At 38.2% G+C, this 25,660-nt stretch overlaps 3 protein-coding genes across 4 annotated transcripts in view; 2 read left to right on the top strand and 1 right to left on the bottom strand.

Annotated features, from left to right (window-relative positions):
* Window positions 1-2,148, top strand: part of LOC107728969 (origin recognition complex subunit 3-like) — a 20,057-nt gene extending 17,909 nt beyond the window's left edge. The window contains 3 exon segments of the mRNA XM_016539313.1: window positions 1,435-1,551; window positions 1,645-1,724; window positions 1,929-2,148. Coding sequence (XP_016394799.1) covers window positions 1,435-1,551; window positions 1,645-1,724; window positions 1,929-2,034 — 303 coding nt within the window. The 3' untranslated portion in view covers window positions 2,035-2,148.
* A 1,764-nt stretch (window positions 2,149-3,912) lies between these two features.
* Window positions 3,913-25,638, top strand: LOC107728964 (mitochondrial dimethyladenosine transferase 1-like). Its single transcript, XM_016539307.1, has 8 exons — window positions 3,913-3,986; window positions 4,803-4,957; window positions 5,108-5,259; window positions 6,602-6,710; window positions 7,761-7,912; window positions 9,111-9,230; window positions 24,021-24,148; window positions 24,743-25,638. The coding sequence occupies exons 2-8, from the start codon at window positions 4,825-4,827 to the stop codon at window positions 25,020-25,022; spliced, it is 1,074 nt and encodes a 357-aa protein (XP_016394793.1). The 5' UTR covers window positions 3,913-3,986; window positions 4,803-4,824; the 3' UTR covers window positions 25,023-25,638.
* On the bottom strand, window positions 17,228-23,880 carry LOC107728965 (claudin-20-like). 2 transcript variants are annotated; one of them, XM_016539309.1, is made up of 2 exons: window positions 23,741-23,880; window positions 17,228-19,060 (listed from the first exon to the last, which is right to left on the bottom strand). In XM_016539309.1, exon 2 carries the CDS (start codon window positions 18,954-18,956, stop codon window positions 18,225-18,227), a length of 732 nt encoding a protein of 243 aa, XP_016394795.1. In that variant the 5' UTR covers window positions 18,957-19,060; window positions 23,741-23,880; the 3' UTR covers window positions 17,228-18,224. The 2 variants fall into 2 exon arrangements, with proteins under 2 accessions (XP_016394795.1, XP_016394794.1); XM_016539308.1 differs by lacking the exon at window positions 23,741-23,880 and adding an exon at window positions 19,451-19,615.
* Window positions 25,639-25,660: the final 22 nt, after the last annotated feature.

Here is a 25,660-nt window from a genome sequence, read left to right as displayed (position 1 = left end):
CATGCATGGTGCTGTTTTTTTTTCTAATTGTTTAAGCAACTTTATTAATTATATATATGGTTTATAAACATTATTTTAAACATTATGCACTTTTTTTCAAAGGTAGTCGTGTTATTTTATTGCTTTGAAGAAACGTGCATTAGTAATATTTTGCTGATGCGCCCTCTTCTGGCCTCAGGAGAGAAGCCAAAAGCTCCCCCCCCCCAAAACTGAAATTTTTGAAATCTAAAAAAAAAAGCCATTTAAATTCGAATATTTAAGTACAAAATTCGAATTTAGTTTTTCAGCCATTTTGACAGCCCTAACCCTTACATGGTTTCAAAACGTTTTCTTTTTTGTGTTAGACAACAGAAGATATTTTGATGAATGTTTAAAACCAAATAATATTTGAGCTCACTGACATTTCTTCAAAATATTATTGTGAATGTAGCGTTAACAGTGATAATTTTAGCTTGTAATCTTGGTGCATGGCACCTGTGTCATCTCTTTTTTTTTTTTTTTTTTTTTTTTTTTTTTTTTTTTTTTTTTTTTTTTTTTTTTTTTTTTTTTTTTTTTTGGTGCGGTGCGCCTGTTTTTTTTTTTTTTTTTTTTTTTTTTTTTTTTTTTTTTTTTTTTTGGTCAGTGCTGCTATGTATCATGCAAAGGCTGTTAAACCATTTGTGATGTTTGTTCTCTTCTATAGCGCCTTAAAATATAAAAGTCTTTGTAGAAATCAGTTGGGTCAGATATGTTTGTGGTCTCTGTGACAGTTTGCCAGCCTCAGTTGCCCCAATGGAAAGCATATTTACACTGTCTGAATTGCTCCCTGTTACCTATATAATGCACATTGTGTCATTCACCATATGGAAAATAGTAAATGCGTGAACAAGTGATCGTTTTCAGATGAAACTTTAGCATCTTTTTGTAATGTAAGGGTCGTGACGCTTCAGATACTGGAGAGCATTTCACTGGGCAGAATATCTGATGAGAAACTGAAGTGCAGAATGCTGTCATCAAAGTTTCTGATCGGTACTGAAGGTTGAGAGAGACTAAATTTTGAACACGCATACCTTCTAAATGTGAATTGTGTCATTGTTTAGGGGCACATTAGCTTATAGATAACCTTAAGGCCAACATACATACAGCTTTCAACCTTCAATTTAGATTTTGTGAGGACTTGAAAACACAGATTGAGTGATGCCTTTGGAAGTCTGCCCAAATCAATGTATTAAAGGGAAAGTTTACCCAAAAATAATAATTGTTATCATTTACTCACCCTTGTTTATTTTCAAACCTGCATGACTGACTTTCTACTGTGGAACATGAAAGATCTTTTGAGAAAAATTCTCAGTGTTTTTCCTCCTCCATGCAATGAAAGTATTGTTTAGTGTCCAGCATTCCTCAAATACTCTATAGTGGTCTATTCGTTTTGTTACCGTTCTGTTTTTACTGCAGAATGAAAGCCTGAAAACAGATACTGGCACAATCTCCAGTGCTGCACCAGACCTCTGCATTGTATTCAAGCTTCATCTTGAGTGTGGAAGACTCATAAATCTATATGACTGGCTTGAGGTATAAACATGCTAAATCAAAATCACATGTAGAGGTGGGTTATGTTTTTCTAACAGCGTGGATTGAACCTGTCATTGTGTTTGACATTTTCAGGCGTATGTAACTGTGATGTCAGCTGCTGAGGACCAAGATACTGATTCTGAGGAGTGTGGCAAATTTGACAGCCTTAAGCAGTATCCTTTTTGACTTTTTGCTCATTCTGTTTTAGTAATGAAAGTGTTTTTTATTTAATTGTCGACTTAATTAAAAGTACTGTTACTGCATTTTTTTAGAGGTAATGTTAAAGATAAAAGCTTGTGACTCATAAGTGTACAAATTGTTAATTGTACACAGTTACTTAAAACAATTTTTCTAATATGTATTCTTAACATTGACAGTGCTCGTTTCATTCAGGCTGTTTCAGAGATGGAATTTCTTGGTTTTGTTAAATCAACAAAACAGAAGACTGACCATGTGGCAAGACTGACTTGGGGAGGTTGTTAAAGAAATGCAAAGCACTGTTTCCTGAGCACAAGAGACTGGTCTGACATGCATGAAATAATTATGTATTTTGCACCACAACTGTATTTTGTACTGTCAGCTGTATTATACATGTTACTATTATTACTTGTCCTTTCAATCTCTTATCTCAACTCACTATTTTGTCTTCTCTTACTGACATCGTTGCCTTGAGGAGCCAAAAATGCTTTATCTGTACCCATGTGCCTCTTGACTTCAAGTCTTAACTTGTTTTGTTGGGGTCTTATATAGGCTGATCTATGCTGTAATCTTGATTTGTATGTTCTTTTTTCAAGGCATTTTTCAGTTGCATAATTAGTGGTGTTTTGCTCAGTATCACTACTACAATTACGTGTACTTGGACATAAGAATTTGAAGAAAGTAAGCGATTAGGTGAGCAGCTTTTGCCTTTATTAAACTTTTTTTTTTTTTTTTTTTTGTACATTTGTTACCGTTTCGGTTATTTGGAATAAAAATAATGTACCGTTACATTTAATGTCTCTGTCAAATATTTTAATTCACTAGATCTGGTAAGTTTTTATTTGATCAAACCTTAGCTATACGAGTTAAACATGTAAAAAGATTTTTTTTTATTTTTTTTATTTTTACAATATTTGAAAGCGACAGATAAGATAATATATTTTAATTCACAATTCAAAGAAATTAATGCATAATGAAATAAAGGCATAATGATCCACACTGTTACCAGTTAGTAGTAGCAATGACACCTTAAGTTTTGTCAAACACCACAGAAATTTGGAAATGGAGGGAGACTAGGAATATTGATATGCTCCCAGACGGACTATAAATGAGTGCTGATTTGAATTAAGAAAATGTTATTCCTAAATACATTTTGCATTAGGATAGAAAAGTGAGCAATTTGATTATTACATGCTCAGAAATGATATTTTCATGTAAAGTGAAAATTCACATGCTCAAGCACTTAAAAGATGCAATTAAACCATATAACCCCAGAAAGCCATTTTTTTTACGAATACACTTGGCTATGGTGGCTAAAAATATCTGTACTCCCCTGTTAAAATGGCAGCTTTTTTAGATTTAAAAAAGTAAGTAAAATTATGTCAGGTCTTTTCCCACGTGTAATGTAAAATTGAAATCAACAGTACAAAAAATCTTAAGGGGGTTTTAATGGATGTGCATGACCTAAAAATAAATTTAAAAAAAGTCAAGGTAGAAGAAATTGCTCAGTCAGAGCCCAGATTATTAGAAAGTCTGGTTCCAAATCTCCATGATTTAATATGATCTCTGACTGATGATGGGATGATTTGAAGAGGACGGACTGTATACGCAGAACCTGATTTTACCAAGTGCCACATGTTCCTGGATCAACATCTTTGTTGACCCTGGAACAACATTGTGATTAACCAATCGGGTTTAAAGAATCAGTTTATAGTTTTTTGTGAAGTTTAGGCTTACAGTCAGTGTTTGGTGCTTGTACATCAGTGTCATTCATCTATAATTTCCTCGGATTTTAGGGATTACTCATCGTTAAGGTTAGGTTTAGGTGTAGGGATATGGTCAAGACTACATTTTTGAATTAAAATGTTGTTCCAGGGTCAACAAAATATGTAGCAAAATCAGGACGTGCCGGACTGTACACTAAGGTGACCAGATATTGGAAATGTACACCAGGAACATTTAGTTTAGTCAAAATATCATTTAAACCTCACCTGATCTGTGAATAAAAAAAAAGTTTTTTTTTTTAAAAGTGTTTTGTGTTTCTATACTATTATAATTATTAATTATTATGATGTTTGTGGGTCAAACGGCGTCGAACTACACATTTTCAAGGGCACCGAAACATCCCCGCCCCTTATGAACATGATTGGTTAGTTTGTTCATTGTCGGCACTGCATTGGAGGAAATAATCATAGCGTCAGGGTAACCGCCTCCGCTGTAGGAAGACATCTGCACCGGTGAGGAAAACGTGTTTCCTGTTTGTGTCGTGTTTTAGCCTAAAACAGTTTTGTTCTTATTGAAGATAGCCGTTGTTTAAATATGTGGCTGAGTAAGAAGTAAAATAATAAAAACTCTTTTCTAAGCGCATTAAATGTGTTAAACAGACAGAGTAATAATGTTGTGTTGTTTATTAGCATGTCGCAGTCTTCACTTCTTATAGAATTATGCTAACATATAGTCTTTATTATAAATCTCTCCACTAAGGGATGTGTGTCTTAACTTAAATACAATTAAATTGTTATTCTCTGTTTTATCTAAGTGCTCAGAGCCAGGGCAGATAGGCGCTGTTGTTATATAGAAAATTACGTTGCTGAATTATATTCTATATTTTACAATTAAATCACAAATATTTTCCTAAATTGGAAAAGTCCTGCACACGCTATACGTTTTACCTTTAACGCTTTAAATGTCAGTTATGGTATGAAACCGACAGTTTGTTTCAAAGTAACTGCAGTTCAGACGGTTAACCACAAGGTGTTGCCCGAACATCACGAATCTCCTGTTGAGTCTCTAAATCCAGAGATTTTGGGTGGTAGTTGACAAATAACATAGACATGTGAATGCAGGACTACACTCTCTCTGCTCAAATGTTCTATAACTGAGGATATTGTTTTTCTTCCTTATGTGTTGAAAATGTATCTTTGTACTGAGGCATTCAGAAGTGTGATTACACTGAAAATCTGGGATATTTTTATTTATTTAAAGTAAACAGGAATATTTTAAAATATTTATTTTAAACAGGCAAGTAATTGAAAGACACTTATGTTTTTCAGTTGTAATTTTAACTGAAGGGAGATGGCAGCTACACAGAAACTGGCCTGTTTTCGGTTACCTCCTCTGCCTACCATAAAGGAGATTATCAAGCTGTATAATCTGAGAGCAGAGAAACAGCTTTCTCAGAACTTCCTCCTAGACATGAGACTCACAGGTCAGTCCAACTGTTGTTCACTCCCTTTCGAAATGCGTTCACAAGACTTCATAGATTTCAATAAAGTAGCACACTGTTTATGTGTGTGTTTGTGTAATGTGGGTGTGAAATGTAAACAGCAACTTTAAACAAAATGCTTATGGATTTCAGATAAGATTGTCCGGCAGGCGGCCTGCCTGAAGGATGCGCGTGTGTGTGAGGTGGGGCCTGGACCCGGGGGCCTCACCAGGTCTATTCTGAAAGCTGGAGCAGCAGACTTATTAGTGGTGGAGAAGGACACACGCTTTATTCCAGGATTACAGGTTTACAAATAAATCCATGTATTCTATAGAGCGATGAATTGGCCATTTCAAATATTTGACTATTTTGAGATTATTGACCGATAGCTGCTAGACTGGCAAGCAAAGGCGTTTATTCCACTTACTGTCATTTTCAAAATCTATAAACCGGCCAATCAATGAATACTGCACTTTTTCTGTTTTCAAATTATTTTTAGTGAATTTTAAAGGAATGTAGTGTAAAATAAGTGGTAACATTAAATTTGTGCTAACATTAACTTTCATTACATATAGTGGTATCACTCTATCCACTGGCCACCCTGCTTGTTAAATATTGGTATCGGCAGTGGTTTTTAAACAAAAAAAGAATAAATGCTTTCGAATAAATTCAAAAGAATGAATACAATTTCACCTATATTAGACTCCCAGGTACTTTATAATGACACCTGGTTGTGTGGATACAGCTGCTTTACACAAAAGCAAATGTTTTTAGTTGCTAGTGCCTGATATCCAACAAACACTATAGGTCAAAAGATTTTGAATTTTATGTTTTTGAAAGAAGTCTCTTATGCTCACCAAGGCTGCATTCTTTTAAATTAAAGATGCAGTTAAAAACTGTAATATTGCGAAATATTACAATTTAAAAAGAATTGTTTTTATTTTTATTTAAATATATTTTCAAATGTAATTTTAAAAACTAGATTAGCTGAAAATTAGCTATTTTCATTTCTAATTCGTAATAATATTTCAAAATATTGTGAGCCTTGGTGAGCATTTACCAAGAGACGTCCTTCAAAAACGTAAAATAACTTAAATTCTAATCTACTATGTGAAATTATTTGTATGAGCATAAAAAGATTTAACAATTGATAAATAAAGTGAACAAATTTCACAGACATTTGACAAATGGAATGATGAGAGCAGGGCTCAATATCAAAAGTAGCAGTCAGTGTGTGGTGTGACCACCAGCTGCTTTTAGTACTACAGTTTAGTACTACAGTAATGGACTGAGAAAGATTAGCCAGTTCTTGCTGTGAGATGTTACTTCACTCTTCCACCAAGGCACTTGTAAGTTCTCGTATGCTATATTTTTAGTCAGAATTAGCTTTAGCTTTATTTGCACACAAGGAATTTGTTTTGGTTTTTAAGGAGCTCTTGGTGCATACATACACATATGACATGAGAACAGAAAGAACATTTAACTAAGACTAAAGAAAAAAATAAATTATAATAATGTGGTATGAATCTGAAACAGAAGAATTATGTATGTATATGTGTGTGCGTGTCTGTTTCTAATTTTATATCATATAATTAGGCTGAGTAAGCATGTATATTGAAGTATTTGGGTCTTCTTTTGTTTGTTCAGCTCTTGTCTGAGACTGCTCCTGGAAGAATGAGGATAGCACATGGAGATATTCTCACATACAGACTGGAGAGAGGGTTCCCAGCCCACATAGCTAAGACATGGGAAGATGGTAAACATTATAAGTGATCTCAAACACAGTTCAATAAATTAGTACTTCGCTATGGAATGAGTTATTTTATTTCACCCTCGACAAATACGAGCAAAACACACTGGAAAAATGTCTTTGCTGTTTATCCTCTTTGTCACTAGTACTTTGGATACTAGTGGACATTTTGAGTAAAGTAGAGACTTATTTTTCTGAAAAGAAATTTGTGACACAATTATTGGCACCTCTTCATTCAATACATTGTGCAACTTACCTTTGTCTAGATAACTTTGAATGTAGGCACTTGAGCCTATATAGTGACCTCATATTTATACCGCACTGAAAGTCATGTCTTACCACTTCCTGTAAGTTTTCCCAATCACTCAGTGGAACTTAGAAACATACTTTTTTCTTAGAGATTTACTCCTGAGAGTTTCTAGGGTTGCCAATAATTTCGAGACACATTTTTAAAGACAACGAATATTTATTTATTTCACATTTATTTATTTTATTGGTTATATTTGACAGGGGTGCCATTTTTCTGGAGGATGCTATGTGTATATATTAATAAACACATTAAAATAATTTGTTGGACAAGTCTAATTAAATATGTTCTTATTTGAAATAATCAATCATCAGAGAAAATAAGCCCCCCCCCAAATGCTGCAGCTTAACTTGTTAATCTCCAAGCTCTCGTTTCACACCTTTGTTCATGTCTTTGCATTGGTTGCCAGTTCTTCCTAGAATTCGCTTGAACAAAATGTTCTTATCCGACACCGCTGCAAATGGCCTGGCAAAGCATTACACCCAGAACACCCCAGACCTTTTAGATTGCCCCTCTTTTTAGCACCTATTGCAGCCACTGTCTTATTCACAAACAAACAAGCTTAAGACAACTTACCTGAATGTCTGCCATCCAGTATTCAGCCTTTTCTGGGGGATCAAGGGCCAGCTTAGCAAAGGTCAGCTGCCTGCTGCTGTTTGGCAGCAACATCATTTGTGTACTCTGTTGTTATATGAACGGCCGTAAAGAACATGAAAGGTTCTTTATGAATGTGTGTGTTTGTATTTCAGTACCCCCCAACCTGCACATCATGGGGAATCTGCCCTTTAGTGTGTCGACTCCTCTCATTATAAAGTGGCTGGAGCAGATGTCGAACAGAACTGGGTGCTTTATGTTTGGACGTACAAGGCTTACACTGACCTTCCAGAAAGAGGTGGCTGAAGTAAGTCGAACAGTATCCGTTATTCCTGGTATTATTCATTTGGAGGCATTGTTTTAAAGAAGTATGGTCTAAAAATGTAGTTGCTGTCCGACAGGAGTTTTTGTTGCATGAAATCAATCGTAGACTAACTAGTACCGCCTTAATTTCTCTTTTCAGTTTTAGTTTATGTTCCTCATATTGTGAGGAAAAAATTTTTCCTTTATCTTTTGAAATAAAAGTGCATAGTACTATGAAAACACACGGTAGCTTTCTTAACGACCAATGTCACAATGAAATTTAGGCTTTTCAAGTTTGCAACAAAGCAGTGTTGTTCATTTCACGTGCAAAGAGGACATTTACACAGAACTCCTAAAGGCACAGCAGAATAAAAATAGTCATTTTATATTTATGTTGTTGTCACGCAGCTTGAAATTGGCATGAAACATGCACACTTTCAGGCTCTCTCTCAAGCCACCATATTAAATCCCACGCCAAATAAGACTGAACTCAAATCTACTCATAGAAGTTTTTCAACTGCATGGATCTTGATTCTCTAAAATTGGAACACTCTAAAGCAGTAAGATTCAGCACCAATCAAATTGTTTTCAGTCCTTCATAATGTGACAAGGCCCGCAAACCAGAATTTACAGCCTCTAAATCTCAAATATGCATTTTCATCAAATATTTTATGTTGCACACTATGCAATAAATTATATTTTATATGAACAGTAACTGTAATAAGATCTTAAAAAAAGAGTTCTTAAATTGACAGGAAAACAAATGTTATTAGATTAAATGAGTGAATATAAGTGTTCCCTCTGAACATTCTACCTCTGATCTGTTAACACTCGGATTTCACTGTGCTTTTTTCAGTTGTTATTAGTGTCTTGCAGCTTTACAGCTGTGGACAAACAAGCTAAATTCAGTTTATTTTATAGCATTTTTAGCAGGTTTGGCACACTGTAGCAAATACAAAATATTTGAAATATTGTGTTTTTTTTATTGGTTTGTAAGAATTCTAGGTGGCTGGGTACCATGCAAAGGGTAATATTAGGTAACGAGTTAGAACTTTGCTAGATTCTTTAAAAAAAGTACAGAAAGTACATCTAGAACTACATTAATCTTAAGTATTTGAGTGTTGTTTTTTTGTTTGTTGTTTTTTTTGGGGGATGAAATGGTTGGGAAGAATAACAGTCTTTGTCCTCTCTTTAATTTCTAGAGGTTAACAGCCAGCACAGGAAGCCGTCAACGCAGCCGTCTGTCTGTCATGGCTCAGTATCTCTGCACTGTCAAAAACTGTTTCACCATCCCAGGATGTGCCTTTGTTCCAAAACCTAACGTAAGTCCCTTTCTTCTGCCATTTATGTTTCTGTATCTCTCTGTGTTTGACTGCTCATGTGGAAGGATGTGGGTGTTAGCTCATTAGAAGAGCTCAGAGTCAATGTTGTCTTCGATATGGAATCAGAGATGGCAACGCTTAGTGTGTAATGATGCCCACAGGGCATTTGGTATGCTGTTCTTTTGCACAGTAAGGAAAAAAGAGCCCGTTTGAAAATTTTAGCCTTGCTTCTTTACTCCACTGGATTTTTGAGTTTTGGGGAATGCCAGGGGTTTGTGGATAAGAGGGTCCTATAAAAGAAATTACCTTACGCACAAAGTTCCCTTGTCTGTAAATATTTTATCCAGCCAGAGTGCTTTGTAATGAAAAAGAGAAGAAAGGAAAGTGGGACGAATTGCGCATTTTCTTGGATTAAATGGCACGGATGATTATTTCATTGCACACCAAGGCTTTTACACAACTGATGAAAGAAGTATGCTGCTTCATGAGGTTTCTCACAAGAAGTTACTGAAACATCTCAAGATAAAAATTGTACAAGAGTGATGATGCACTGTAGACATACCCATGAGAAAAAGCTTAATTGCACTCTTTGAAAAACATAGGCTAACACTTGTAAGATATCTGAGGGATAAGTACTGACAGGACAAAAAAAACAAAAACTTCAAACTGTGTGCTGTTGGAAGACAAATTTTTAGAGAAAATCTAATTTCTTTGTTGACTGAAATTTAATGAGGGGAATTCACCTTTAGACCTTTATCTTTATGACATTTAATCATCACTGGTGTTTGTCTTCACGTGTCTGATGTCAGGAAGACGTTAATCTTGTGGAAAGGCAGAATAATAATCGGTGTTAAATGAGAAATAACTGCTTATCTTGTTCGCATTTTGAGTATGACTTAACATGCAGTTAATGTTCTAGTGACTAATTAAGATTCGCCATTACTGTTGCTCACAGCTTCAGCGTGTTGCTCTTCTCACACAGTTTGTGCTGTGGATGCAGCAGGACTATCTAGTAATGCCCTTATAACCACCCAGAAGACAGTTTTATGCTGCCAAGCACCAATCACATTTTCTTCAGAACATTTTTAAAAAAATCTAGTTTACACAGTTTTTTGTCCATAGGGTGTGTGATATGTATGTGTTCTTTTTATGCTTACATTAAAAGCAATGTATTCTCTTTGATATTAGTTCAAGATTTTATTACTGCAAATTTGCCTTTGCCAGTTTATTTGCTGTACAGAGATGTGGTGGTATGAATGCCATCTGTGTTGAAGAGGCTTACCCTAGAGGACTGCTCGCATCTTTTGAAATCAGCATTAGTTGTGTGTGTGTCATCTTTGAGTTGGCTGTGGAGTCTGCATACTGCTTTTAAAGTCAACCTGGTATTAAAATGATGTAGTTTCTCTGGGATTAACAATAAACATGGTCTAGGTTTTAGGCAAGTTGATGGATAAGCAACTTGCCCTTTTGCACCAACACTGCATTGCCACAGCAAATCTTATATTTGTTGATCTTGTACATCTATTTTTATACCTTGCAAATTCTTCTGATTTGTCAGATTGATAATGTTCGGTAAGTGGCTATTACTGGCCTCAATTTAGATGAGGTTTTCCAGAAATTGTAAATATGGCTGGTTATGGTCTTGGAAGCATTATACTTTGTGTATAGCTATTTAATCGTAACATTTTATATATAATTTTTTTTTACTCTGTTTGTAATTCAAGTTAGAGGGGCCTGTAGCATAAAGCCAGTTAAGCTGGCTAGTCAGGTGAGTTTTAGATTACTTTGCGCCAACCAATCGGCAAGTTAGACTAAACAGCAGTGAGCAAAGAGACACATCTCTGAACTAATTAATTAAGCCACTCCCCAGGTTCTCTTGATCCAAATTAAAGGTCACTTACCAGTAAAATAATTTGAATTTGAAAAAGAATCAACACTAAAAGCATTTTTATTATAGTTATTTTATATAATTCATGTTTAATTATGCCTTTGGTTCATTACACATTAGCAATTACAGTTTAACAATTAATATTAAGCTTAGTTTAATTATAAATATATGGATAATATGTAATATGATGAAATATGTAATATAAATAAGACTCAATATATAAGGTTTAAAGTTAATTTGTAACTGTATGAGCCTAATTGGATTGGTTTGGTTTTGTCAACTTGAAACCAATCCTGTTTAACCCAAAGTCGGTTTCATCTAGCTTCATGGTGCAGGCCCCTGTAGTCATTGTTAATGTTTTAAAATAAAACACTATTATGTATTTTTTTTGGCAGAATATAGTTTTACCTGTATCTTCGTCATCCAATGCACAGTCCCAGTTGGAAATCAGTATGTGTGAATTGGTCCAGAGATCACAGTACATGAACACTGTGAAAAGTTAAAAGGATTTATTGAAGGTTTAGAGAGAAGATGCGTCTGGGAGTAAGTTGCCACACATGGTGTATAATACGCAGCCTCCTGTTATGCTCTTGTCAAAGTAACTGGATTAGAGAACTGAATATTGTGCAGCTGGTAATTAGCAGTAGCTCATTCACTGTATTTAGAGCACTACATTCACACTATGGGTTGAATTATTAGATTTGCCACATTTCATTTCCCTGCAGAACCCCTCTGTAAGGTCAGAGAGAATTAGCTGCAGCATTTCAGAACAGGACTGAGTTGTTCTATTTATAATCACGAGCATTAGCTGATATTGGCATGCCACTAGGGGTGTTTTTTTTATATGTGGCTTTTTTTTTATGTCTGGCAGTCTTGTGTGGACGCTGCAAGGCACCTTGTTCTGTCACATTGAGTGACTATGGTTGTCCTTGAAGGCTTGTGTCCACGGTGATTGGTTGTGCATTGTATGTCCTCAGGCCCACGCTGCACTCGCTGGTCTCCTCTGTCACGGATCGCACTTGACACCCCCACCAGGTGCATTGCAAGGCTTTAACCCCAGCACTTGCCCACGCGGTGACTGCTATAGGAAATGTTAAATTGTGACATATTTAAACAAAAGTTCTCATTTCTAGCATGTTTGTCTTATTCAGCTGCAATACAATCAAATGAACTTGTGTCATCGCCCACATTGTGTCTCCTGTAAAATGCTGCTGTTAGACAGAATAATTGCATTCTTTAGAATGACTGAATGAATATAATTATCATCTCTAAATCATCAGATGCAAAAGTGGTTCAGTAGCGACCCCCCCCCTTCTCCCCACGCGTTTCACAAGCGCGGGGATGGGCTGCCGTCCCTTGAGCTGATGCGTGTACGGAGGCAGACATGGAGCCAGCTGCTACTGCAGTGTCCTTCCCACACACACAGGATAGAAAGTGCGAGTAAGAGGGAGACAGCTTGAGGATGAGCTCATGACAGAGATTGATCTTTAGAGAGAGTGAAGCGTACCTCAAGCAGATGTTTGTCTGGATGTTAAGAGTAATGGAAGCACTGGCACCTCCATCCCTCTACGATCTCTGAGGAGATGATTCTACACAGCTACACATGTGGGTGGATGACATTTGAACATGAAAATGTGTAGAAAAACAACATAAAGAAGATTTGTTTTGGACACATTATGGCCTTTGAGGATTTATAGTATATGATAGCTGCAGTTTTGTCTTTAACTGGAAAAGGCTGTATTTTTAAAATAAAAGACTTATCCAGTAATCACGAAAGACTGGAAAAGTCATTCAATTAATTGGTCAAAAGGTGTAGGAACTTTGCAGAGCACATCTCATTTCAATTCTTATAATGCTTCAGTTACTTTTAACAACAAAAAATGGAATACATGTCAGCTTATCCTATCAAATATTCCTGTTCCTCAAATGTGATCACAAGTATATTTAAACTATCATTTTTGAATGTTGCAGCAAATGGTTTTGGATCACACAATGTTTTAAAATTATCAGAATATATTCCTGTAGAGACTTGCTATTCTGCAAGAGCACTATTCTGACATTATTTTCTTAAAAAAGAGAGCGAGAGAGAGAGAGAGAAAAAGAAAAGCTTTTTTGAAATGATATCCCGGACATAAAAAGGTGTCATTTCAACTACCCATACATAGCAAGGCCAGTCGCTTTTTTCTTTTATGTCCATTTTAAGGATCATTAAACTCTTTTTCTCCATTGACTGTAGCACCATGGGACCATCACAGAAAATGAAACCTCACAGAGTGAATAATGGGGTCAAAGTAGTGCTCCATTTTAATAAATGGGGTCAAATGAGGTATCAGGAGTAAAGGAAGGTTATTTCAATGTCTCAGAAAGCCTGCAGCCTTACTCTCAATATATTATGATTCCATAAAAATATCCCATTTTAATATTAAATGCTTTGGATTTGACCAAAGCTGATTAGTAGATTTCAATAAAGATATTTAAGAGATCTTGCAAATATGTGATTGTAAATCCAATGTAAGATTTGATTATTATCTGCTGTTATACTATCCATTACAACAGCACTATTTTTGTCCGAAGCTCCTCCCACATATTTATTTAATATTATTCACCTCTGTGTGTGATGTTTGAATGAACTACATTAAGTCTTTTAAATTTAAAGACTAATCAGTGCTGAAATGTTTGTTCCTTACAGTAAGACCTACTCTGAAAGAAATTTGGCGTAGGATTTAATTTTAAATTTCACAAATTACAAGTAACACATTCAATGAAATGTGAAATTTTGAAGTTAATAGACTGAAATAGTATTTTCTAAAACATACTCCAGTAATCTTTTATTTACACCTTTGAAAATGAAAAAACAAAACAAAAGAAAAATTGTTTTCATGCAGGCTCTTTTATCTTGGCGTTCTATACTGCCTTTCTCAGCAGTTCACAATGCACCAAACAAGAGCAGTATCATCATTTCATTGTGCTCACGGTACTGAGTGTGTGTACAGACCCAGGAGTGTTTCCAGCAAGGCAAGGTCAACCACAGTGTCTGACAATCATATTATATCTTCCACATTGCTCCTATTACAAAAATAACACACTGCCTTTAAAAGAAAATAATAATAATGCTTGCAGTGAGGGGTGCTAGCACTGACTGATTGATGGTCTATGGACTTGGCTCGCCATTACTGCTGATGGAGTTTTGATGCCCAATGAAGTATAACACTTCAGTTTTATTCAGTTTAGCTGGTGTTACATGACTGAAATGCTTTACCTTACATGAAGACATGTAATGCACTATTTTGCCATTGTGTAATGTAATATGGTAGTTGGGGGTGTACAGTATGTAATGAGCCATAATAAGATGGCCTAAAAATTCACCTAAAGAACCAAGCCTACTTTGATGGCCAAAAATCTGCCAGGGCTGTCTTACACTTAATGGACTATGACTTAGCACTATGATCAGTGCATACATCAAATCATAATGGATCGTTAATCATTTAAGCACTGTATATAAAATAGCCCCATCAATGAAAATTGCTACTATTCTTAATAGTGTAATTCATATGTATTTTAAAGGCAAATACAAATACTACTATGGTGTATACTTTGTAATTTAAATGCATCATCCTTTGAAAAAAATGGGGTAAAAGGTTTATAAACACACCTCTTATAATGATATTGATTTGCAGTACTTCTCTTTCAGTGGTCTTCTAGGAAATGAATGAATGCTGATTTTATTTATTCATTTTTAATGTTGACTACAGTAAATGGAACTGATGAACGAATATGTTCCGTACAGCCTGTTCTATTCAAATCTTTGCCATTTGTTGCTGAAGTGTTGTCCTCAAATGAACAATACAGCACAAATTAATTAAAATAAGACTTAGTTGTTTTTAAGAACATACTGCTTACACCAATTTTTATTAATAAAAATATAACTACTTGCACAAGCACACTGAGAGAACAGTACAGAATATTTGAACAGTATCCTCTGCAAAATTAAGAAGGTGCAGAAGCATCCACCAAGATATAAGCTGCATTTATCCAATGAGAAATAATTAAATTGGCCACTTTGTTTCGTCTGGATCATATGAAACGTCTTTTTTTTTTTCTATAGCGTGCTAATAAACAAGCTGCACCATAACAATATATGAATAGTTTGTCTTTATAATTACAAAACCTCTTCTGGTAATACTATCTACAGATAATCATCTTCATTTCAGTGTATCTTTTACCATGTTAAGCTAACAAAAAATAAATTGCTTTCAAATGAGGTTACACAATTAAAGGTGTAAATGTTTGTCTTCTTATGAAGAAGATTTGCTGTGAACATGCTAGGGTGTTGAACAGTGCTCTCAGTAAATTAATAATGATAAACGCAATCTTTGCAGAGCTTTGACGAATATGAAATCCCAAAGTACAATTAAAAAAATCATCTCAGTCCTTTCAAGCCTGCCCTATAGTGAACTTGACCTGCTTGTGATCCTAGAATTACTGTGCTTTGGAATTTAATATTAGTTGATATTTTAGTTGATAAACTTCATATTTATAAATTATCTCCCAGTACAGATGACAGTCTTTCGAAAACTTTAAATCATCTTGCATTTGGCAAGCAGAACCGTACACCTGTACATACATTTGCAAAGTAGTCATGAGTTTGGCACATTCACAATTGTAACATTTCAGTGCATCGTTACTTTTGGAGGGTAGGAGGAGTGCTTATTGCATTCGGTAATGGTGCATGGGCAGTCGTTATTGTCCAGGAGCTGGCATGGTCTGTTGAGGAGGGCGTAATCTGCCCTAGAGGGGCAGCACAAAATCTGGCTGTGCCCACGCAGCATGCCCGCCGCCGCCTGCAGGGGGCGAGCTGGGCCCAGCCATCTGCTCGCCTGTGGGAATCTGCTTGAGAGGAAGAATGCGCTGTGCTATCCATCACTGCCAAAGCTCTTTTTGCCAGAGCAGAACAACACTGAAATTGCATTCCTCCCTTCAGCAGCATAGAAATGCATGGATGCATCCAAGCACAACACACACTTACTTCACTCTTGGCACAAGTTATATATGCAGGGGAGGGCGCATGCTTATGAGGGGGTGTTTGTGTGTACACATGCATTGGCAAATTTGCACATGACATGCAACTGTTCTGGCTGTCAGAGGCAACATCCATAAGCGCTCGGGGAGAACGGGATGGCGTGCACTGAGGGAGGCAGAGAATGAAGTTTCCCCTACTTAAATGAATAGTAAAATCTCTATGGCCAGTATTTGTGACATGTTTTCTGTTTAACAGAGACAAAAATTGACCAAGTTTAAGTTCATATAAAAATGCATCAGTGGCAAGCCAATTAAAATGGATATGCATTTAAAGGGATTATTCACCCAAAAATGAACTTTTTTTTTTTTTTTTCATCAATTAAGGTTCCAAACTTGTGTGAACTTCTGTTGAACACAAAAGAAGATATTTTGAAGAATGTTGGTAACCAAACAGTTCCTGACTTCATACAGGTTCCAAATCTGTAGGAGTTCAAACTCATACAGGTTTGGAACAACCTGAGGGTGAGTAAATGATGACAAAGTGTTCATTTTTGGGTGAACTATCCTATGGGTGAAGGTGTGTGAGCAGCACCATAAATAAACACTTTAAATGTTTAACTGTTTCCCTTTTTCTCATAATCGACAGCGTGCCACAGATGATGGCCATGAATAACCTGAAATATTCCTTTTAGGTGACGTAAAGAGCCCCTTGTAGGTGACAATCTGTCAGCAGATGCACTGCTGATGCATTTATAGACGAATGTGGCTGCTTATTCAAATTTGGAAAAAAAGATCTACTTCCTGTGAGAGTGGACCCAAGCAGATTGCAGCCTTATCAGGTGCCACATGCTTCCATAAAAACACTGCCAGTTACTGAAACTCAATCTCGTCTTTGTTGATGTTATGTCTGTTAAACAAATCTGCTGCACGTATATTGTCTACTGATCATATTCTCAAGCTCGGAGGTGGTCAGCAGGGTACGGACCCTCCCATCTGAGAGAAGGGGTGTTGCAGAGGCTTGGTGTCTAAACACCGATCCTCTGCTGTTGGCTGGAGTGATTTATGACAGCCTCCAGCTCCTTACAGACAGGACCACCATCCTCTTGAGTGTGCAGAAAGACACGACCCCTAGACAATACATGTATTTGGGTGTAGAATCCCGTTTCCATGGCAGTGAGAGTAGCAGCATGAGTAAAAAGCACACATGCAGCACGATGAGTGTGCGCGTGATATAGCGGCAAACAGCATGCCCTGAGCTCAAGGCAGCTTGCTTTTGTCTGGGGCAAACAGCACAACATTACATCGTCCTCAGCCTCGATATGGATTTCCCATACATGCCTGGCCCAGCAACCCCTATTCACTCTCTCCTCCTACTTCTCTCCAAACAGTTTCAGCGGTGTATGTACTACAGCTCTTTAGGCACGGACTATATGGCTACAATTCAGTCTACATCAGGCATTCCACTGCATTATGCACAGGCTCCAGAAAGCATGCTTAGGCAGAATATCAATCATCCTATCAGCTACCAAAATAAGACAAGAGATTTCATTAACATAACCATTACTCAAATAGAAAGAAAAGCAAAGAATCTCCCACACAAGGGCTCTCCCATACTGTTGCCTCTTAGAGACATATTGCCATCTTACTTCAACAGAGGTTACCAAACGATTGTTAGCAGCTAAACGATTGCTTCTGAGTTCAGATCTTTGGGAAGGGGGGTGGGATTTGAAGTAGCAGAAACATTCCCTTGTTGCTAATCCGTTCCCAGAGGAACACTTTAAAACGATTTACTAGGATGCTGGGTATGTGCATTTATTTATCGTCTTGCTCAGTCTTTCACACCGCTTTAGCTGCAGCGTTGCTGCCGCTCGCCCCTCAGTATTCACGATCCGTCTGTTCGTAGACGTCACTTAAGGGAATACTTCCACCGTTTTGTGCTTGTTGATCTTAAAAAGGGGAGAGACGGAAACGATAAGGGAAATGCTTCAAAGTTGCGGTCCCTCTCGCCCTTTCATGTTGTAATCACGAGAGCCAAGAGGTGGAGTGGCAGTGCATTGCACTTGTCTTGCTGCAGAACTACCGGTCCCCTATACGTAGTCCTGCACACTGTAGCCAGTCTTGTTATCCAGTGGGGAGAGAGAGCAGTACTGGTGCTGGAGCTGGTCCTGGTGCTGCTGTTGCTGCAGCAGTTGCTGCTGCTGCTGCAAGAGGAGTTTGTCCGGAGGGAGAAGTATCAAATCCTGGGGGCCGTGTCGCTTCCCCGAGCAGGACAGACAGAAAATAGATCCACCCACGAAAAGGAAACCAGACGAGATGAAGGCTACGTAGACGGCACCGCCCGGCTCAAACTTGTTGCTTTCTGGCACATTGGCGTCCAGGAAACTGACAATAACCTCATTTGTGTACCAGGAGGCAGGGACAAGGCAGAGAAAGCCAGAGGCCAGAAAGCAGGTGCCGGCGGCCATGGCAGCGTGACGTTTAGCACGCCATCCCCCACCCCAGCGAGTGCACTTTAAACCCAAAGAGGCCAAACACAGTCCCAGCGCTGCCAGCACGCAGGAGAGCACCATAGTGGTGCGTGCCGTCTGGAGGTATGCGGGCAGTGCCAGCACAGAGTATTTTAGCGTACAGCTGAACATGCCAGTGCTGTACCAGGTGCAGTCCATCCACAGCCCCTGCATCTGCGAGATGGCAGTGATGATGTTGGAGCCAACATCCGCGCTCACCTTCCAGTTAGGCAGTAACGTGGCCACCGTGGCACCTAGGATGCCTAGCAATGCCAGCACGAAGGCGAAGATCTGCGTGCCCGTGGACGCCATCCTGCCGCGTTCCTTAACTCGGCCAACATTCACACCAGCTTGCCTAGTCCCCTCTCCTTCGGCTGCAACTGCGACGGCAGAGACTCCTCAGCACCGCCGCCTGCCTGAGGAAATAAGGGAGAGAATTAAACGAGTGTCCTCCTCCTCCCCCAGCACACTGGGAACAAAGAGAAGTGTGCACACAGGATGATGAGGAAGCAGGTTCGTGCCTCATACCCACATCTCTACTGGAGAACTGAGTTATTAGTGGAGTGATCGAACATGCACGCGTTGTTGCCATGCCTGATAACTGGAGTCTGATTCTGTTTTCCATAGGGTCAGGTAAAGGAAATAAAGTATCGTTTCAGACACACAAGCACACAACTTGTCAGCACGTTTTCATTTTCCTTTGTTTTTACCAAGGCAATAACAGAAATCTTTTAGGTTATGACTCATAGTGGAGGCTGAACGGTTTATTTCTAATACGGAGCGGAATGCAGAAATCCTGTCCTTACCTCAGCTGGTGCAGAGCGAGCTATGACGCGTCAGGTTTCCGAGCACACAAGTACACACACTGCTAAATACATAAACAGAGTATAGACGCCCGTAGTTGTGTCGTTGGCGATCCGTTCGTGTCATCCGTGTCTTCAGCAGCAGCGGTATATTACAGGACATCAGTGATGGAGCGACGATGCTGTTTTCAAAGATGCACGAATGATGGTCTATTTTAATGCCGTTTATTAGCTGATTTAAGCTGCATAGATTAAATGTTTTGGATTTTAAATATATCAATTTAACGGGGAAGTAAATCCTTATTGAGCATCTTTGTTTTCCAGTTAAAAAGAAAAAATAACGAAATATCCCTAAAATGATTTGAAACATCATGAAATGGAAATAAATTTATTAGAGAAGCAATATTTTTGCTTCTTGTCATTTTGTTCTACAGGCAGTAGACACTGACACTTGTTTCATGCATATATATAATGTAATATTTATATGCATGCATGTTTTTTTTTCTCAAAGCACATGCTGTGTGGGTAGTGGACAAAAGGCATGGCCCTTTCACCTGCTATTAAAGGAGTTTCACTAAAGTGGCAATGCACCACAATCACCCTAATCATAATATGACTAGCCACTGAGCAGGAACATTCACTCTGCAGGAGGATGAACTCACAGCTGCTGCCCCTATAAACCCCTACACCCCCCACCCCTGCCGTCCTCCATCCGTCCTCTCCTCGCTGCAGGGTGGGAGTGGCTATATGGCATTGGTTTAGAAATGACAAAGAGGGCAAAGAAGGACAAAACTGAATCTATCTATCTGTCTGTAAAAACTAAAAATTATCAATATTGGAGCTGTAAGTCAAAATCAGTACTTTTACACAGGTCAAGCTGAAGGTGTAGCCTTATACTCTTATATTTAGTGGTGACGATCTTCATTTGAATGCATTTAGGCCCTAGTGGGGTTTAAAAATGTTGTTGCTGGTTTGTGTGTCCTCACCTTGTGCATTTAAGTGCTGCTGCTGGAAAATAACTAACTAAAATGTGTAAACAATGTGTAAGGGGTGCCGCTAACATGTACCCAGGGAATGTGTGTGTCGGGAACTGACGTGTGAAGGCACAGAAAGCAATTATATGCATGGTGCCTTGATTTGATCACCTCTAGCTATCATGTGCAAAGGCTTGAGATGGACATCGAAATTGTAATTTCTTGAGAGACGGGGTGGGGGTGGGCTTTTTTATTGTTTAGGATGAGATCCATTTGTTATTCACAGCTGCTGATGGAGACATTTCATTACCCTGCTGTAGCTGTCTGCCTGTAATGCAGATGTCAAAATGGTCTTACTGCAACTGCTACAGAAATGGCTGTTTAAATTCATGATAATAAATGGAAATTACTCTCTGCTGTGCAAGAGGGAAGTGTATGGGTTTCCACACGACCTTGATTTATTGCCTCTGTGCTTTTTCTTGTGACTTTACTGTTCAATAAAATAGGAATGCTTTTCATTGATCTTGCATTCGTAAAGTGCGTAAACATAGGGCCACTGTTCATTTAGCCCTCTTAACTTGCTTACCCTTTATGTCCATCTCGCCTTGTGTCTTCAGTTAGACACCTTAGAAGCCTGTATAGTCTCATATAGTCTGGAGAGAATCTCCATGAGAATCAATTCATATCTGATTCTCAAAGCACATCAGTAGTTCCTTTGGTTCCCATCAATGCCTTGGGCTGTTCATAAAGCGTAGGACGAGCCATTCCCACAGTAAAAACAAGCCTCACTGACAAAAGCCCTGTCAGCCTGCGCTGGTTACATTCTCTCTTTCCGCTTCCTTATCTGAGCTGAAGTAAGAGTGGTTGTCTTTTGAAAGTGCTGTCATGATTAATGTATACCTACTCATTGCGGGACTATTTTCTCCTTTACTGTATGCATTTCCAGCCGCATACTCCATTGTTTCACTGTCAGTTATGTGAAGGAAATAATGGTTACTCAGATAGCCCTGAGGGACTGCCACCTCAATTTGATCATTCTCCATTTAAATGACAAATTAAAATTCACACCCTTTGTATTAGGGGGCACTTGCACTTAGGTGCAAATGAGAAAGGGAACCTATACAGTACAGTAGGGGGTAAATATTAGGGCTGGGTTTTGACACAAATTTCACGATTCGATTTGATTCTCAATCACATGCTTGCGATTCATTTCGATTACCGATTCGATTCAATATCGATTATTTTGGATATATATCAAGTACAGTACATGTCAAATTTTCTCAAGGAAAAAAAAATCTCTCAACTAATGCTTTAAAATATACATGATAGTCAGTTGGTACTACATTAGTATAAAATAAAATTGAAGGTTAAAATTGACTGATTTGTAGGTAGGCTATACAACTGTTTTTAAGTTTTTTAAATAATAAAGTTACAATTACATAATAATATTTCTACTTCAATTCGTTTTTTTGAAATATAAACATTTAAATGGTGGCTGTCATAAAAACTTGATGGATTTATTCAAACAAATTAAACACTGAAGAACAGTAAATTTTATAATAAATATGTTAGGCTATATGGTGCATATACAGTATTTAGCTAAATGCCCCTCTCTACAGTTTATTTTTCACCTAATAACGTTGTTTTTTCTGAGGTAAATGTGACGTTACGTGACATTGTTTACAAGCCGTTATATTTTGACGTGTTTGCGCCGCTGAAACACTGATTTGAGCGATTACATGAGACAGGATACGGACTGTAAAGTTGTACTCTTTCTTTTAACTTACCTTCGGATGTTTAGTCATGTTTATTTTGTGCTGAAACTGGTATTAATGTGGAGGAGATGATCAGCTCACGTGCGCCTCACGCTGCCGCGTCTGTTGAACTGAGACGCTACAGCGATCTGTCACTCCACATTAAACAGTGCCAATAAACGGCATTTATTGTTTAAATACTGCAATACAATGGACAGAATTTGAAATCTGACACTTTGTTTCATATTAAAAGTACCAAAGCACAATGCTTATTGCTATTAATTGGTTGGGAAGTGCCCTTCAATCAGTGTTCCGTTCATTAACTGATTCTTGGGATTTAAGAATCGATTAATATTGAGATATCCATATTTTTTACCCAGCCCTAGTAAATATATAGTGTAGTGGTGCTGTTGAGTTTTACTTGTACTTGTAACAGTTGCACACATTAGGCCTACAAGTAACCGTTACAACTGTTATTAATGACAGTTTTTGCTGAAATTGACCCATATCTGTGTGTATAGGCCATTTGTGTTCTGCATTATTACCAGGATTAAACTTGAGGAAAGGGGAGGGGGGTATATTACAGGAAATCTAGTTTGTGTATATACATACATAACTCTATGCGGTTGCTTCTAAATCCTGAGCTGTAAATATTTCATATTGCTCAGTGTTTCTTTGTGACTTCTTAGGGACTTGAATCTACCTGGTCAAAATTTCAGACGCCTTCGCGGAGGGAAGGGATGAAGTGTGTCATTCTAAAACCAGCATCCCAAGCTGGGTAAATGACAGGTGGCCAAATTGATTTCTTGAATGTTGGATCTCCTTCTGCATAGCCGAGGCAGATGAGTCAATGCTTTTTGAAAGCTCTCGTCACATCTTTCCTTCTCTGTCATCTCCAGTGTATTGCTGTTTTGTAACCCTAAACACCAGAAGGGCTCTTCAAAGCCTTGTATCCTGCTCGTAATTTATTTAAAATGAGCCCAAGTGGAAGAATCTAGCCAAAGTAGGAAGCCAAGAGTCCTGCATGACTGCAACACAACCAGATGGGTTTACAGTATATTAAATCACAGTACGGCATGCTGCTGAAATGCAGGACAAATAAATGTGCTTTTTGTCTTTATCACCTAACTAATTACATTTTCATCCGTATCTCCGTTATCTTAATCACATGTCTCCATTCTGGGGGCATTCCAGCACATTTTTATAATTTAAGGCAAATTATTACTACTATATCCCCTAGGTGTTTAGCGTTGAGCTTCACTTAATCGATTAAATTCAGAATCCACACTCTGGATTAATACAGATAAACAATTTGTTCTGCTACAGGTCGGTAAGTGGTTTTGGAGCTACCAAAATTATGCCTCCTGCTACAATTACACAAGAGAAACAGGTTTTAGCCTGGGCACAGCAGATGTCTGTGTCGATTTTGCATAATGAAAAGAAGCACTGTCCTTTTAGTGCTGATCAGAGAACCAGGGGAGATGGAAGCTGAAGCATCCCCTACATCATCACTAGACTGTGGATATAAGAACATTTAGGAAGCAACAGTGTAACAAGAGACTTACTATTCACATTTGAAGAGGCTTGTTTTGATGGTCCTTCAAACAGGTGTTACTGTAGCAACCGGAACTGGCTTGTCATCGTGCAGCATCACCCACAGCCTCCTCTCCCAACCCTCTGCTTTTCTTCACTCGTATATCCCTCTTGCCGCTAGTTTCCATTCTGTTTCTCCCCCTCACTCGAGTGGGAGTAGCTTGTGAAAATGGTCTCCAGGTCTGACTGTAACACTGTTGTGTGTGTTTGTGTGTGTGTCTGTGTGTGTTTTCATCTCGTCACCCTGCGTAGGTGGATGTGGGGGTGGTGCACTTCACTCCGCTGGCTCAGCCCCAGATCCAGCAGCCCTTTAAGCTGGTCGAGAGGATTGTCAAGAACGCCTTCCAGTTCCGGAGGAAGCACTGCCGCAGAGGACTTGAGTAAGCATTTCCCTGGCATTCTGTAAACGACTTTTCCCAAACTCCTCTCTCTTTACCTCTATTCTCATGGATTTTAGTCAGGGTGGATACAGAGATACGAAGTACAGTACGCACAATTGCTTGTACTGTTGTGTACCTTGGTGTTGAGTGTTCATCCAGCAAAACATTAAATACATACATTGAAATTATTCCAGTCCCGCTCCTGAAAGGCTACTGTCCTTCAAAGATCAGCTCCAATCCTAATTAAACACAGCTGAATCTGAAGCGAATCAAGGCGTTCAGGATTACTAGAAACTTCCAGGCAGGTGTGTTGGGGCAGGTTGGAGCTCAATGCTGCAGGAAGTTGGCTCTTCAGGAGCTGGAAGTTGGGAAAGGAGCTCGACAATTAGTGTCACTGAAGTGAGGAATGTGAGGGAAAACATCTGTAATTTCACCAGCAACAAACTGTGTCGCTGCTTTTCTAATTTGACAAGCGCTAAGCGAACATCCGCACAGACCATATAACGTCACTTCCATGCCACTTCTCAAGTTTTGTACGTTAACTCATTGTGTCAGCATGTGATGACTGTTTTTTTTTTTTCTTCTTTGCTGCAGGATGCTGTTCCCAGAGTCTCAGCGTCAAGAACTGACGGAAGAGTTGCTGCGCAGTGCTGATGTGGATCCCACACTGCGGCCCACAGAGATCTCTATTTCTGAATTCAGGGCTTTAGCAGACGCCTACAGTAAGCTTTGTGAGGAGAACCAAGGCCTCATCGACTATGACTTCAGAGAGGAACTGAAACTCAAGCATCAGGCAAAGAGACAGTTGGGAAACAACCGTAAAGGACTTAACCTTCACACCACAGTAGAGGAAAATGTTAACGACAACCACTAACGCAGCAGACTCGTAATGGTGAGTTTCATCATGGCATGAATATGTTTGGCTTTTTTTTTTTTTGCTTGCGGAATGTAAAAGACTAGCCAGCAGTGAGGTAAATGAAGCATCAGCTGAAAAATTTCAGCTAAAAAAGGATTTTAGAAAATGCAAGGGGATTAAATTTAAGTTATGGGCGATATAGTTTAAGAACACTGTGAATTATCACAAAGCTGTTTTGTAGGTAGGAAGGAAAATTACATTAATCAATTCCAGTTCCTAGTCACCCTCTCTGTATTGAATTGAGGAAGAGAGAGGGTTGCCCAGAAAACCTGTCATATCATAAAGCAGCTATGGGAATGCTTTAATCATTTTACAGCTAGAGGCTGACAATCATCTGTCAGAGAAAAAAACATTTGCCATTGTTACCTAAAAATAATTTGACTGATGAATAAATTATTTTTTCCTATACTTTTTTAATGTGTGTTAATAAGATTTGCATTGACTCTTGTCTTCATATTGTTCAAATCAAATGCTGAAAGTGTGATTCAGTTGTCTGTCACTTTGTGTGCATTTTATTCCTTTGTTTTTATCAAACAACAAAAAAAATGTTGCTGCTTTTTTGCAGAAAACAGGAAATCAAGACAAAAACAATCCAG

Source organism: Sinocyclocheilus rhinocerous, unplaced genomic scaffold, assembly GCF_001515625.1.
Source record: "Sinocyclocheilus rhinocerous isolate Xijiao unplaced genomic scaffold, SAMN03320098_v1.1 scaffold2743, whole genome shotgun sequence".
In the NCBI taxonomy this organism is placed as follows: Eukaryota; Metazoa; Chordata; class Actinopteri; order Cypriniformes; family Cyprinidae; genus Sinocyclocheilus; species Sinocyclocheilus rhinocerous.
Note: the sequence above shows the minus strand (reverse complement) of the source record. Positions and strands in the feature narration are given on the sequence as shown.